The sequence below is a fragment of the Sphaeramia orbicularis genome, chromosome 13 (genome assembly GCF_902148855.1).
Source record: "Sphaeramia orbicularis chromosome 13, fSphaOr1.1, whole genome shotgun sequence".
Taxonomy (NCBI): Eukaryota; Metazoa; Chordata; class Actinopteri; order Kurtiformes; family Apogonidae; genus Sphaeramia; species Sphaeramia orbicularis.
The window spans coordinates 23,072,970-23,089,103 of record NC_043969.1 but is presented as its reverse complement, the minus strand read 5'-3'; the positions used below and the strand labels follow the sequence as shown (position 1 = coordinate 23,089,103).

The 16,134-nt window shown below is 37.7% G+C and overlaps 1 protein-coding gene and 4 non-coding genes across 5 annotated transcripts in view; 3 read left to right on the top strand and 2 right to left on the bottom strand.

The window, feature by feature from the left end:
• fchsd2 (FCH and double SH3 domains 2) overlaps window positions 1-16,134 on the bottom strand; it is a 63,276-nt gene that overhangs the window by 40,490 nt on the left and 6,652 nt on the right. The window contains exon 3 of the mRNA XM_030152539.1: window positions 5,375-5,420. Within this exon, the coding sequence (XP_030008399.1) occupies window positions 5,375-5,420 (46 nt within the window). The remainder of the gene's footprint in view (window positions 1-5,374; window positions 5,421-16,134) is intronic.
• trnat-agu (transfer RNA threonine (anticodon AGU)) lies at window positions 3,566-3,639 on the top strand. Its single transcript has one exon. It is a non-coding gene; the product is annotated as a tRNA-Thr (tRNA).
• trnat-agu (transfer RNA threonine (anticodon AGU)) lies at window positions 8,523-8,596 on the bottom strand. The gene has a single exon. It is a non-coding gene; the product is annotated as a tRNA-Thr (tRNA).
• On the top strand, window positions 10,065-10,137 carry trnam-cau (transfer RNA methionine (anticodon CAU)). The gene has a single exon. It is a non-coding gene; the product is annotated as a tRNA-Met (tRNA).
• trnat-agu (transfer RNA threonine (anticodon AGU)) lies at window positions 12,583-12,656 on the top strand. Its single transcript has one exon. It is a non-coding gene; the product is annotated as a tRNA-Thr (tRNA).

Sequence of the window (16,134 nt, the reverse complement as noted above, 5' to 3'; positions counted from 1 at the left end):
AAGTGCGGAGGATATAGAAATGTGCATGCTCATTCATTGCTCTGCAGTATCTGCATTCTACAAATTACAGTATCATTGCATTTCTTCCCTTCCATGAATTATTCTGTGCTTTGCCACAGGCTAATTTTTTTCCTGTCTCTTGCTCAGACACTTTGACTCTCCCTTTATCTGTAGTCATTCTGATTTCTTCCTGCCTTTGTGTGAGCCTTTTCATCGCCCTTATTTTCTCAACTTCCTCCTAAATCAATATACTTGATTTTCTCTCCTGTGTCTCCCTGTCTGCACTGCTCTACTCCGAAGCTCGCTGCTTCATTTCTGTGTCAGGAAGGGATGTCTGATGCCCACATCTGCAGTGTAAGGTATAGGGAGGGGAAACCTGACAGAATAAAAGATGAGCAAAGTAGAGTGAAATATAATACATCATAGTAGTTTCTTTTGTTTAAACAGACAGCAATGATCAGTTGTAAAAAGGCACAGTGTGTGATGTAAGCGCAAAACAGAAGACGAAACACAAAAAATCTTTCTTTCTCTCCCTCTCATTTGACAGACTTCTTTCCTGCAAATAAACCTTGTCATGATGAAATGATGAGTGACATATCAAATGCATTTAAGTTAAATTTAAGACCATGAAGAAGTACAATGCATAAGTCTAGTTTAATAGTGCACAACAACTGAGCAGAAAGACACCAACTCTCAACTTAAGCCACAACAGGCTGTCCTTTTTGGGCAGTACAGTAAAGTGTGACCCCAGCCTGAAACTATTTCAGTAATGCTGATTGTGGGAGGGGAATATGGGACAAACTGCTAATGCAGACAAGCTAACACACACATAAAAAAAAAAAACACAGGACTTGTGACTGACAGCTGGTAATTGCAACTGACTACCACACAGGGGGGAACGTCTGGTCTCACACAGTCAAAGGACAAAGGTTAAACGGCAGCCTCTTTACTTCAATTCTCACTCAGCTGTCCCCCTCTATTTCCTCAAGTGCTGTGTCTTATTTTCTCTTTCCCCGGCCCCCTATCAGTTCCCTACAACTTGATTTCTCCTTGTCTTTTCTCTTCCTATCATTTTGTCTCTGTCTGTCTACGATTACGCCATTTGATTGGCTAGATCTTTGTCTATGTCGCCTGGAGGGGACCAATGAGAGAGCAGATTGTCCCAGTGAAATCACCAGTATAGTCAACCATGCAGAGGACCGTGTGGAGAGAGAAAAAGCTAGGGGAGACATACCATCATAAAACGATGCTTATGAAAAGGAAATATGGAACAAAAAATTAGCTTGATCATGAGCTGTTAAAGCAAACATATATTCCAAAAAACCTCTCTATGAAAGGAAACCATGGTATGCAGACATTCCCACACAGACATACACACACTCACACACCTATAATTAGGAGGGAATCCATTGTCCTATTGAGTGGGGGGTTGTTGCTAGGCAACCTCTATTTCTAAGGTGAGCAAGACAGTGCTGAGGCAGAATAGCAAGGGATAGAGAGAAAGCAAGGCAGAAAGAGAGAGAGAATAAGTGTCTGAATGCAGAGTGTTTGACCACGAGAAGCTCACACTTAGTGAATCTAACCGATACATTCACATGCTTTAAAACTACACAAACCATACACTTTATTGTCTCTACTCCTTAACCCACTTTCCTATCACTCTTTTATTCTTTTACGATGTGTGTGTCTGTTCATGTCTATGTACAAAAAGTATATTTTGGACACAAAACAAGGGTTAATGATGTGGACAGCTGCAAAGACTGATGGGTGTATGTTTGTGTATGTTAATATATAGTTGAATCCTGGATAGCAGAATCATATTCAGAGTGATTTTGAAACTGAAAGTGATTTTTAATGTGCATGTGTGGATGCGTGAATGTGCACATGAAAGGAGCTTAAGCTGTGCCGAATCAAAATACAATAGAAGTCAGTCTTTCATGTAGTTGGCAGCAGGCAATGCTTGGATTCTACTTAGTGGAGATGCATGCATCAGCCGACTCATGCTTAGTAAGAGGAGTACGCTGACACAGCTTTCTGGGAAATGTGTTTTGGTTTTTTTGTGTCTTGACAAATATGCAGCACAGTACAAAGTGCCTGACAGGTGAAAATAATTTCATGGTATGGAAGCGGTAATTCTTGCCCACCTTAGGTACACCAAAGCCCTTTATGAAAATTCTAAAGGTTTAGAAAATTAATAACATAGACCTGCAAAAGTCTCATACTTCCCACTAATGCGAATAGTGATGTTGCTCCAAGGAGTTTTCCCTTTCAACAGATGGACTACTGTTTAGCCATTTTATAGTATGCATGGAAGAAAAGCTATGTAGTCTATTGCTGAGGAGACAGACTACACACAAAAAATTTGCTGCCTCTTACAAGATTTATGGTAACTATTCAGAATTTCATAAATAAAAAGAAAGGCAAAGTGAAGCATGAATGAAAAAAATACATCTGTGAAAAACCAAACAGGAATATAGGAAGTGAAACCAAATGTTGCCTGCAGCACATATGTGAGATTTTAGTCCTGGAAATTAAAAAAATACCCCATATAAATGTGGTTGAAACCTGATGTGTAAGATTGCTGCACATGCTACATACTAAAAATCTTATTTGAACTAGGTGAGCTGATTAAGCAGGTGCATTCAACAAATGTACATTAAACCTTTGAACAAGTTATGATGTTAAATCCCTCACATGATTTCACCAAAAACCATTATTTATCTATGGCTCGCATGCACAAATGCTCAAACCAGTTTGATATGAAGCCAAACATTAGAGGTATGTTGAAGTGCGTCACACTTTCAGTCAGCCAAACACAAACTAATGACAAGAAGAAACAGAAGTGAAGCAGCACTGAGATAGTGCTAATAAAGTGTGTAGCACCTTAATCAATTCTGACATGACTTTTTGCAGTGTTACATGTTGCCTCATCTACATTTTCAGCTCTTCTCACTTGAAGTCCAACATGTTGCAATATCGGTGCAGTTTTAGTTTACTCTGAGATGAAGGCCACTGCTTCTCATATCGATGTCACTCAAAAACCACATGGACTTTGTAGTAAACAGATGCAATGTGCAATGTGTGCATCTTCCCAGTCCCTCTAGTGAAATGTGATCTTCACTGGCCTCAGTTCAGCAGTAAATTACACAGGGCATTTCAGACACTGCTGGCTTCATTGGTCTGTTTATAACAATATAATACCTCACAGTAAAATAACATTAAATCCATCATGTGGTCATGTTGCTTATCATTGAGGAAAAACATGTTAATATATTCATATTCAGTGCATATATATGTTAGCCTATAGTATATCTATTCACAAAAACTACTTCAAATAATACATTCAGTCAAATCCCTACATGACAACAACATTTGAGTGCCTAAATGTCATGTCAACTGGTAAAAATGCAAACAAAAAATTATTGACTTTGACAGCAAATTGACTTCATATCCTTACCTAAGAGAATACATTTTCCAAAATCTTGATGAATGCTTTGAGCATTCTACTCAGACATGAAAACAGGATCAGCTTGTTAATGAAAGGCCTGAAAACACACTTTCGTGGGGCGCTGTGGCTTAGTTGGTTAAAGCGCCTGTCTAGTAAACAGGAGATCCTGGGTTCGAATCCCAGCAGTGCCTTTTTTTTTTTTTCTGTGGGGGTGTATTAAGAGTAAGCATTTGCAATGTCAAGCTAAAAAAAAATTTCCACTTGGATAAACTGAATAGGTAAGAACTTTCCACTGAGTAAATACTTTTCAGCTGCCACTACAGTCGTGGAAAAAAATATTAGACCACCCTTGTTTTCTTCAATTTCTTGTTCATTTTAATACCTGGTACAACTAAAGGTACATTTGTTTGGACAAATATAATGATAACAACAAAATAGCTCATAAGAGTTTCATTTCAGAGCTGATATCTAGTCATTTTCCATGGTTTTCTTGATAATAACTAAATTACTTAAGATCTTACATCAGTATCTATGGCATTGTACTGACAAAAACAGTGCTTTTAGGCATTCCATGTTTTCTTTTCTGTCTGTTTTAGTCACATGATACACATAGGAGTTAGTACTTGATTGCATAACCATTATTTTTGATGACTTTTAATGGTCTAATAATTTTTTCCGTGACTGTAGGTTCACTCAAGTCAATAATAAAATGCCAAACGACAGAGGAGGTATTAGCCTACTAATGTAGATATTGAGAGGGGAGAGTTTGTTGTAAATATGTCGGTAGTTTCACACCAACTCACACAGTCATTGTTTGAAAAGTTACGCCATTTCAGAAAATTATTTGCTTCAGATCTCAATACTGCCCCCACGGTTCCCAGTGATACTGCTCCATATTCTCTATTTAGTCCGTATCCATAAGCTTCCAGGAGATGGACAGAAATATGGAAGAAATGAATGCAGAGTACGAACGGACAGCTCCGCACATAACCACATGTACACAGAGCATAAATGAACCTTAACCCTTCTTAAACAACCATCAGTTTGATAGATTGGATTGGGTTTCAGTGGAAAAAGTGGTCATGTGGTCTGATGAATCCCAACTGACCCAGTTCTAGAGTAATAGGCGCATTAGGGTGAAAAGAGGCAGATGATGCAAATACCCATCATGCCTAGTGCCCACAGTGCAAGCTTGTGGGGGCAGTGTTATGATCTGGGGTTTCTTCAGGTGGTCTAGGTTCAGCACCGTTATGTGAAAGAGGTCAGCTGACTATATGAATATACTGAATGACCAGGTTGTTCCATCGTTGAGTTTTGTCTTCCCTGATGACACAGACATTCCAGGTATTCCAAGATGACAATGCCAGGATGCACTGGGCTCAAATTATGATTTGACGAATTTGTGGGTCAGGGATCATGAAACATCATTTTCACACTTGGACTGGCCGTGACACACAGACCCCACTGAGGATCTTGCAACTCTCCCATTATCAGTGAAAGAGCTTTGTGAAAAAGGAATGTAACTCTGGACAAAAATAAATGTTGTGACATTTACTGCGATTTTGCATAAATATAACATGTAATAAGTAATGCCATGGTGAATGTGTCTAGTAATCAGAGCTAAAAGGTGCTCTAACTTCTATTCTGTGTATGATTTTAGCTTTGACTGAGTATAAATACTGTTATTTGACTCAGGGGTTTTACCTGCATCTCAGAATACATAAGCCACAAAAATTCAAACTTAACATTAAGCAACCCTACTGTCTTTATATATATAATATTTACATCCAGTATACTAACATTAATAATTGTACATGAATTGTGCACAAAATCCAGGGAGATGACAACTCTTCAATATTTGCCTCCACTTAGCAACATTTTTCCTTGAATTTAACAGATAACTCTGCATCACATTCAGTGTATTACCTGTGCATAGTCCCTCTCCAGCTGTCCCTTTTTCAGACTGTAGCTCCTATAAAAAAAAAAGATAGACACAGACATCAGTTTCAATTTCCACAGAATGTGAAGAGAAATTATCGATGCAAAGCTGCAAACTCCCTAATGGGTAACATACACAGTATAATACACCTGAAAGTTTCATAGAAATTATTTAAATAAATGAACCATATTGCAGAATTCTACCTGTAGTTTCTTGTAAAAGTATGTAAACAGAGTGTTCTACACAAACAGGAAAAGAAAAACTAAATATGCAAATCTGGTGTTTTATAAATAGTTTTTCCCAGACATCTCAGGACTGGACTCCATCACCTCAAATTATACAGCATTTGTGCACAGCTCTTCAAACTTCCCATCATCCTCTAAATATCACACCACATCCTGGCAGCAGAGACAGTGGAAGCTCTTATCGCAGCCCAGGAATGCACAGAATGAAAAACATAACATTAGGTATATGATTACACAGACCGATAGACTGGCACTGTTTTCCAAATGAACAACATGGCATATATAGTCCCATAGATGATCTCATCATGTAGACATTGAATCTTCACATTCTGACAAAGTTAGACTACTGTATACATTAAGATATTATGCTCATTAATTTGTATTATAGAAAAAAGTTTTATCCTAACTAATAAAAAAAAAAATTATATCATCTTGTGAGGATGACAGGACAACATTTGGCATGACAACATTTCATATGTATTGAAATGTTTGCCTAGTATTCACCGACCAGATCTGTGTCCTTTTTAAACTATGATACCAAATGGGTAATTAGAACTTGAGAACCTGAACTTAGAGACTGTTCTCCAATATCATACCTCTTAGACAATAAATTTATATCAAAGGATTCAGAAGCTTGGATTTCTCGTCTTATTGAGTTATAATAAATGTCTCTAATGGTTTTTGGACCTCATAGTGTATTGTATTTCATTTATGCTTTCATTCTTTCTTTCTTGCGAAATGAAAACTTTAACTTGGTGAAATTCAATGAAGTTAACAACACCCAAATTATAATGAACTGTCACACATTGCTTGACTTTAGGACAGTGGTTCTTAACCTGGGTTCTATCAAACCCTCGGGGTTCGGTGAGTCAGTCTCAGGGGTTCGGCGGGGGTCAAGACACACACTCGACTCATTAGTCGGGTGTGTGTGTCGGGCTAGGTCTGTGTATGTAAACAAACTGCTTCGGAGACTCTTTCTCTGATTGACATCCAATATACGCGGTTTATTGTTGTTGCTTATAGCACTACAACACATCCGGAAGTGTTTATAATCTCTTCCACTCGTCTGACGATGAATTATTTGAGTATTTTCCACATCGTTGTTATGACTTTTGCTACTTCCTGTTAACCACAGAGGCAGCCATGTGTAGCGTTTGTTTACATTTTTCGGTCACCGCACTGGTCAGTTACAATCATGTGACGACCGACGCACCATCGCGGATGGAAAAATCGTATTACGCTAAAGCCGAGCTAGTGCCGTAATAAAACAACGATCACAAAAATACTGAGGGAGTATAACGAGAACTTTTTTGTGATACACTACATGCAATTATCTTTTTTGATAGTATTAAAAAAGGTCATGTCTTTGTGAAAAGGTATGTAATTTGTTGTGAGTTCATGCACTGTATTGGTTTTGTTCTTTGAACACAGTGATGTTAATGCACGGTTCATTTTGTGCACCAGTAAAACATATACCTGTGTCTTGAATTTGAAAAAAATCATATTTTATTTTTAAATAAAGAAGGGTTCGGTGAATGCACATATGAAATTGGTGGGGTTCAGTACCTCCAACAAGGTTAAGAACCACTGCTTTAGGACAAAGCTAGCTGCTGGAAGGGTGAATATTTCTGTCATGCAGTGGCAGCAGTGGCGGGATTATTGTGCTCCTTCCTTCCACTATCTGTGTGTGATCACTAAGTTACCCTTGCTACGTGAAAAACACCAACCTCCAAGCTCCAACTACACTCTTGAAATGTTCTGTATTAACAAAAGATAAACACACATTTTTATGTACTGGTTTGCTTTGTAGGAATTCTAATACCACAACACACTTCATGTGGAAACGTTCCACCAAATCACCTTCTCTCCTGACACTATGTATTTTGTCGATGAACTGTCACAGTATCCTGCACTCAGTATCACCAAGAACTAGCAAACCAACTGAGATAACTTTTACCACTTCTCCAGAACAACAGTGGGAGGTTCCAAACCCATCTACTGCAACAGGACAGTGCTACTGAAGTGAGGAAATCAGTGTGGCTATGGAAGACTAAGAAAGGATATTAATTTTAAAATGAAGAATATAGAATTGTGAAACAAAACAGGGATATTGGGATTTATTTACTGGACAGGTATTTTAATTAATCAAACCACAGTGCCACTCGATTAGGGTGTTATTAGGGTAATACAATGTGAGAGCCTTCCCAATAGTTACTAAAAACATCTTTATTTATTTATTTATTTATTTGTAGGAAGACTTTAATAAAAGGGATTTCTACCAAATCACTAAGTCCACATAGTTAATTACATCAATTGCATAAGATATGTTGATGCGTCTTTTTTTTTTCTTTGCATTATATTCACTAAGCCAGACTTTATCACTTTACTACTAATTATACCAGACCTTAAAAAACATCCAAACATTCAAAGTGTTCACAGCTCCCATAGTATACAGTTTTCAGGTTCTGATACTTTATGAAATATCATAAAGTCAGAATTAAGTTCCTTTTCAGGTCTTTTCATTTGTAACAATACAGGAAATGAGGAGTAATGACAATCAAGGAGAGAAAAAAGGAAAAAGAAAAACGTATGTTGACATTTTGCTTAATCTGTAAATCAACTACCAATAAAAAGTGACCCTGTGAAGCGTCCTGCTGTTTTGGATGCTCAAAGTACCATTTAATTCTAATGGCATACAGTTTGTCTTATCCAGTATGTAAGGGTTACTTACAGCCACAATTAGGTTTAATATCAGTGTATCATATGTAGATAGAGTGATGATTAATACCTATCTGATGATGTTCAAACACATATGTACAACAGTAGGTAGTAACTTGAGGAGATAATCAGATCGAGAGGGACGCAAGTGCCTTCTATAGTGTAGCAGAAAAGGCACTGCTGGGATTCGAACCCAGGATCTCCTGTTTACTAGACAGGCGCTTTAACCAACTAAGCCACAGCGCCACACATATAACCCTTGGAACACTTCACCTAGAGTCCAGGAATAATATGTGCCCAAAGCATATCTCACTACAAAGAGGGATCTGTTTTAAGGGATTTCCCCTAGGTTTCAGGGAGGTTTGCATTCTATGTTTCTTGTGGCAGAGTGTAAGTCACTACATACACATAACGCTCTCTGTTAACAAATCAATGAGTAAATCAAATTAGTACATAAAAAATATTCCCAAGCCAAGGCAACCATGAATGACAGCAAAATGTAGAAGGAAACATAGTGTAATTTGCTTGAACTCTTGTCATTTGGCTAAGGTGAAAAACACATATTACCAATGCAACAAACTGCTTTAAGTATCAAGGTTTTCATTATTTCCTAAGCAAAGTGTTGTTGTTTGCCAACATCAGGGTGCAGACTGAGTCGTCCTATTTCTCGTTGTTTTCTTATGAAGGGCAGTCATTACAAAATCGACCTGAAAATGCTGCCATGGATATGCTATTGAAATCAATTAGAAATACTATAGGGATTGTTAAGATAGTTTGGATGTCTTTGGCGACTTGAGACTTTGTGTAATGTGAGAAAAAATAGACATGATACTGGCAGAAACAAGTGACTGAAAATTAGTTGAGAGTATGGTTAAGTCCTGCTGAAACCAACCCCCATCATTTAACGAATGCAAGAGGATATATAGTACTTTTTTCTTTACAGGATGTAAATCTCGTATTTATTTAGATGGGTGATAAATTAACATTTCATACATTTTTGTAATGTCTCTTCCCTGTGGCTGTTTAGAAAACGTAGCAGCTCTAGGTTTTCTACTCAATGCAGATTTAAATAATCTATTTAAACATTACAGATGTAGCCCAAGGAAATGCTGCATATAATAAAAAAATGGCATATTTTATTGCAGTACTAAATTGTAATTCACCAAACCAGTGCTGTTCAAAATAAAGACCAAACAACCCACTGTCTGAGGAAAACCAACATCTACAAATAAGCAATGAGTAGGAAGAGAAACAGTGGGGGAAATACAGAATGGAAGACAACATTTACTGTAAGGGTAGACAGCTTAATTACTGCTAATTGTTGCTATGGTAATTATACCCCAAACAAATAGGGCAGAACCTCTTGTCAAAAATTTCCCAAGGCATCATTTTGAGCTAAAGCTGCTATGTTAAGCATATTCAGCCTCTTAGAATGAGGGTGAGTTTTAAAGTTTCCGGTTTTAATAGCTTCAGAGACACAATTCTGAATGAACTAATGGACTGCTCTTTTAAAACAGACACATACAAAACAGCAGTATTTACAACTGGTCAATGATTTACTGCAAAGGACTGGAGCACATGTTTAGTGTTCAACTCCACCCCCTTGTGTGCCGCTGAAATCCTACAAACTCACTCCCCCGATTACTTTGACCAACCCCCACCTTTAGGCACTCTGTCTGCATTCGAGAGCGCACATGCTCAGTGTGCAGCACAAGCCTCGTTGGCGCAGTAGGCAGCGCGTCAGTCTCATAATCTGAAGGTCGTGAGTTCGAGCCTCACACGGGGCACATGTTTTAAATTCAGCTTGAACATAGCTTAGAGATTTCACATCCTCTACACTGAAAAATCATATGAACAGATCTCTACGGTGAGAAAGAAGTGTCTATGACTGTCCACATTAATGCTGAAAAGGTGTAAAATGGTTGTTTTTCCTCTACACATATGCCTCTTTTCCATATGTAAATGGTGTTTAAGGTCATAAAAACATAGAATTTTTAAAATAATGGCATCACACCCCAATTCACACATGACTGTTGTTGCTTTGTGTAATAAACATGTACCTGAAACATTAAATACAAGTTACACAGGTAGATAAGACAGTGTAATTTAACAGTGGTAAATTACTGTCAGCATATTTCAGAAATGGACACGTACAATAAATTTTGACAACCTAAACCAACATGTGCCCTCTTAAACAAGCTGTTAGCCTATGTCTGTGTTGCCACGATAATGCTACGCAACACTTGTAGCAATATACTCATACTATGTGATACACCCACGTAACCAGAGAACTGTTAGCTAAAAGCTCAACAAAACCAATGTGCGGAAAACAAAACACAATTCAAACAAGCACATAAATGAGCAAGTAAAACAAGCTATCAGTCAGAGACCAGCAAATGTCATAAATAATTTCACAAAATAAAAGACCAATGTGACAAACTTTGCAGTGCTAAACTAATACTAAGCAGATCCAACAGTAATATTGGGGAACCACGGGTCATATTAATACTGATATCTAGGGACTAAAGTCAGAAAAGGTTTTGCAATCGTCAACCATCATAGACTGAAGCTATTACATGTATTGCTCCTGTGTTTAACTTCATTTCCCATCATGCTGCATGGTACTGTACTTCCTGTCAACTGTCATGGGTACAGCAACATGATTGTAAGGCTATTGTATTCCAAAATTACTAATATGTCCCAAAATATTGGTCCAATCAACTTGCCAAGATATTTAATGTGGAGATGGGATGCTCTGAGACCTTCCAGTATTATGATATAGATTATTTCTCTCTTGCTAAAACTCACTGGCCAATCCAAAGAAGAGCAAAAATAAAGGTTGCGTTATGAAGTGATGACTACAAATTTTATCTTACCTTTGATGTTTTATGAACATAACTTTTATATGTTTTATTACATTTTATGTGAAGGAAACTTCTGCTATCAGCTAATCCATATTTTTGCGTTTTAATTAAATGATTAGGGTAACTTAACTTTGTCATGGCTGCTCATCCTCATTAGACTTAAGCTTCTGCATTTTTTTACTATGTCTAATATTATCTGAAGGTCTACAGAGTCTACACTTTTGTGGTCGATTTTGCATTCTTGTATGAACAGATATTTCGCAAAAAGGCCCCCCCACATAGTTTTTTTTTATAAAATGGAGGAGGAAAATACCCGATTACAAAAATATCCATATTAATATTGAGTGTGAGGGGTGCTGCTCTCCCCCCTTTCACAATGCTCTATCCAACCAACATTATTATCTATGAGTGGACTATTGATTAGATTACCAGTTAAGATAATAAAACTACTGGTTCAATTCAAACCAAATTGGGTTTAGATACTGCCAGTGACCCATAATAGATGTCATTGCATTTTGGGAAAGGTAGGTCAAAGTTCAAATTTTTTTAATGATTTTTTAAAAATCTTCCCATTTACTTACAATGGGTGAAATGCATACGAGGGGAGGGTTTTTTTGTGCCTGGCACCACTTGTTATGAATTATGAATGGAGTGTAAGATTTTGTTGGTGGTTCACTGTTTTACCATGATGCAAGATGCTCATCAGAGAAAATGAGTTCAGGTTTGAATGAATCAGTCCTTAACTTAACAGTGAGTGCTTAGGACAAAGAGATAGAAGAAGACATCTTAATCAATTTGCTTAAGTCTTTATAGTTTAATATTAAAATTGCTAGCTTCATTTCTGTTTACATAGCCTTAACACTGTATAAAAATGTGCATCATGTGTAGTTAGACTTACTGTGGGTATTGGCTTTATTTAAGTCTGTTTCTAGTGATCCTTTGTCTGGCAGAACTCTGGCAAAAAGTGTTTGGTTAGTTGATTTGTATCGAAGCAGTGACACCTTTAGTGAGTGCACTGTGGTGCCAGGGTGAATGCAAGCCCACAACTTAACACAGACAGGTGGGTAAAGAGTATGAGAAACACATTAGTTCACCCTGCTTACCAGCTTAGCGCTGTGGGAAAAGGTAGTCAAGTTGTATTGCTTGTGCTGTTGAGAGGAAGTCATTTTCTGCTACTATTGGGCTGCTGTTATAACTCAAGTTGTTTTGCTAACATGAAAATTAACCCACTTTATAGTGATATGTACATGATAAAGTAGTGGATTTTTTTCCTTCAGTGCATTGTTGTAAGGAAAACACAAAACTAATGTTACTAATGATTCACTTACACGAAAAGATGAAAATACAGGAGGTAGCACTGATACATGTGGCGCTGTGGCTTAGTTGGTTAAAGCGCCTGTCTAGTAAACAGGAGATCCTGGGTTCGAATCCCAGCAGTGCCTTTTCTGACATCTGGTTTGGCTCTTATTACAGATATCAGAAAGGCTTTTCAGACATTCTCCAAAGCAAATTCTCAGAGGCCCTGTGTACACATTGCATTTATCCTGGTAAATCTGATCAGACACACACAACTCATTCATAATGCTGTTTAGAATGGAATTGTCCATATTCTCAAGGAGTTAGTACATATGTTGAAGGACTCCCTATGCAAAAAAAATTGCAAAACCCCATCGATGTCTATAGTAACGTCATATCAATAATATTTCACATAACTGAGACCTTTAACTACAGTGTCTGAGTCTCTGAACTCTCCAAATTAAAAGTGTGGATTAATGTGGTTAGTGTGCCTGTCTAGTAAATAAGAGACTTTGCATTCACATCCCAACAGTGCATTCCCTACTGATTAATAGCAAGCAAATATGAAGAGAATGAATGATCAAAAACAGCAAAAATTCTCAAGAGTTTAAAATTTTAGGAGAGCAAGACTATTTACAGCAATGGCCTAGAACTGCATGTACAACAGAATAGCTAATTTCTGCATTAATGTTTGTTCTTCATTCATTCAGACATACCAGGAGATTAACAGAAAGCAAACACATTTGGGATTAGGCCATAAAAGAAGCCTGGTTTTAGAAGAGGAAGAGGGCTATTTCATTATTTAACTGCATGTTACAGAGGAACACATGTAGTCCTTACACTGAAAAAGCTGAGCAGAAGAGAACAAAATATATATTGAAAAGGGACTGCTGGGATTCAAACCCTGGTCCTTTTGTTTACTAGACAGGCATTTTAACCAACTAAGCCACATGATTGGTCTGAAAACACTGTAGTATGTGTGCAAGCCATATATACAACAAGGTGAGCTTCAGCAGGTAAAGAGGTGAAATGCATTACAAAATAAATCACCCAGTGCTTGCAAATTTTTGGTTGACTCCAACAGCTTCATCTCAATGCAAATTAACAGGTGATCCTGGGTTCAAATCCCAGGAAGTGGCAAAAAAACTAGCACCATTATCTCCTTTTGCTGTTGTAATCATGACAATAACGGCAGCAATTACATATTTGTCTTTCCTGTATTCTGCCCTTGGTTATCTCACTCTCCACCCCTAACCTCTGTCTGTCAGTCACATATTAAAACATGCATGTGAAGTATTCCTGTGTCAAGAAGCTGTGTCAGCATCATCTGTGGGTGAAGAAGCAAGTAGGAAAGAAAATGCCCAGACTTTAGATGAGTGTGTGTCTGGCAGGAAATACTTAAGTGCTTGAGAGTGAACACTAAATGCATGTCTGCGTGTGTGTTGAAGGTGGCAGGGTGGTAGTGGGGGGATTGATGGGGTAAAAGGCAGAGAAAGGGAAAGCAGCTGAGATCAATGGTTTACAGGACACAGGGTGAGATCAGTGACAACAGGATGAGCAACATGAGTCACACACAGAGACAGAGACGAAGGAGGGTGATTATGTTTTCACACTGCTTGAACACCACGAGCTATAATCGAGTAGATAGATTCTGTGTATTTCCGCTCCTAGATCAACCGGGACTTAGCAGCGCTGGCATTGATTTCATTTCAGAGTACAATAGAGTTGTTCTTTTGAACGTCCCTAGCTTTGGGTGTTAGGTGCTTTCATTTGGGCTATAGACAACATATGGGAACCGTCTGTTACTATACAGCACAGGTGGCAAACATATGGCCAGTGAGCCAAAACCGGCCCACCAAAGAGTCCAATCCGGTCCGTGGGATGAGTTTGTGAAATGCAAAAGTTACACTGAAGATACTGACAATCAATGGTTTTAAAATCTTTTTAGTTCATATTCCACATTTACACCAATATGATCTGAAGTAGGCCAGACCAGTAAAATCCTATTAAAAACATAATGTGTGCGCACTTGTCCACGCCAAACTTTTGGCACATAAAGATGGACGGATGAACGGATGATGTGCCCGACGCCCACCATCCCCCACTCACGGACCTCAACACTCAATACTCTACAAGTAACATGGTGGACCTGTATGTGCAGGATGTGTCAATAAAGCTGTGAGGAAGTGAAATTGAAATTGTTGTTGACTATCTGCTGCCCCCCGCCCTGGGTTGAGAACCAGTGGTGCATGGCAAAATTTTGGCACATAGGAATATGGACAGACAAATGGACAGACGACTAACTGATGACAGTACCCTGCAGCCAGTGTGTCCAAGGGTAATAATCTATAAATAACGACAACTCCAGTCTTTTCTCTTTGTTTTAGAGTAAAAATTCAAAAAAAAAAATATTTACCTGTACAAACTACCCTTTCACATAAAATGTGAAAAAACTGAAATGTCTTAAGAGAAGTAAGTGTAATTTTACTGATATTCTGCCTGTTATTAAATGTTTTATGTATCTGTAGATCCACTGTGATCTGTAAGTTGTAATGTGCATGTGTCAATGATAAACTGAGGCATAATATGGTTAAAATTGCACTTACTTTTCTTAACACATTTCAGGTTGTTCATGTTATCCACATTTTAAAGGACACTTTGTAGATGTAAACACTTTCATAATGTAATTTCACTTTTTTAAACTGTTATTATATTATTGGTCCAGCCCACTTAAGATCATATCGGGCTGAATGTGGCCCCTGAAATAGAATGAGTTTGACACCCCTGCGATACAGCCATCAGATCATTAATTACTGTGTGGAAACAAAATTACATAAGAAATAATGACCTACAAAAACTGACCAGGATACACAAGGCACCCTTCCCTTCCAGTCAAGCTGCAGGACTGTGGCCATAATATTAAAGCAGACTGGCCTGCTTGTTGAAACATGAGATGTGAAAGACTTCTCTGTGAAAACTTGAAGGCTCCTCAAACAGAAGCACAATTTTCTTTCAAGGGTTTTGGATGTCGCTTTGTCACAGTGCAGAATAATTTTAAGTGTAACAGTGGAATCTGCCACAGAATAAAGCCTCTGGACTAACTGCTGATGGTTAATGAATCTGAAGAAAGTGTTGTTATTGCATAGACACTCAAGTTAATATAGCACTGTTTTCTGTTATATACATCCAAAAATGCTGCTGTGCCACACAGGTACAAAAATAAATAAATAAATAAATAAACTTTCCTACTCTATTTGAATACTGAATAAGATTAAACCTTATATAAGATTCTTGTCTTTGATTTTCTGTTCACTCTGCAAACAAGAATGATGAGGGCTGCAGAGAAAATCATTACATAGGGAATTATAATAGAATTTGGGTTTAAAATCAAGAGGCTCATCTAGCTACTCAGCATGAAGACCCATTACATTTTAATGATATGTGGGGATAATTCCCGCGAAACTCAAATAAAAAACAAATTTCATTTATTCTGTACCAATTGGACAAAGCACATAAAAACACAGCTTTAGGGGCACATTGTTCCTAAATTATACAGTGATTTTAGTTCTTTCTAAGTCCAGTCTAGTTCAACAGTAAATTATAAAAACTATGATAAGAAGTCTT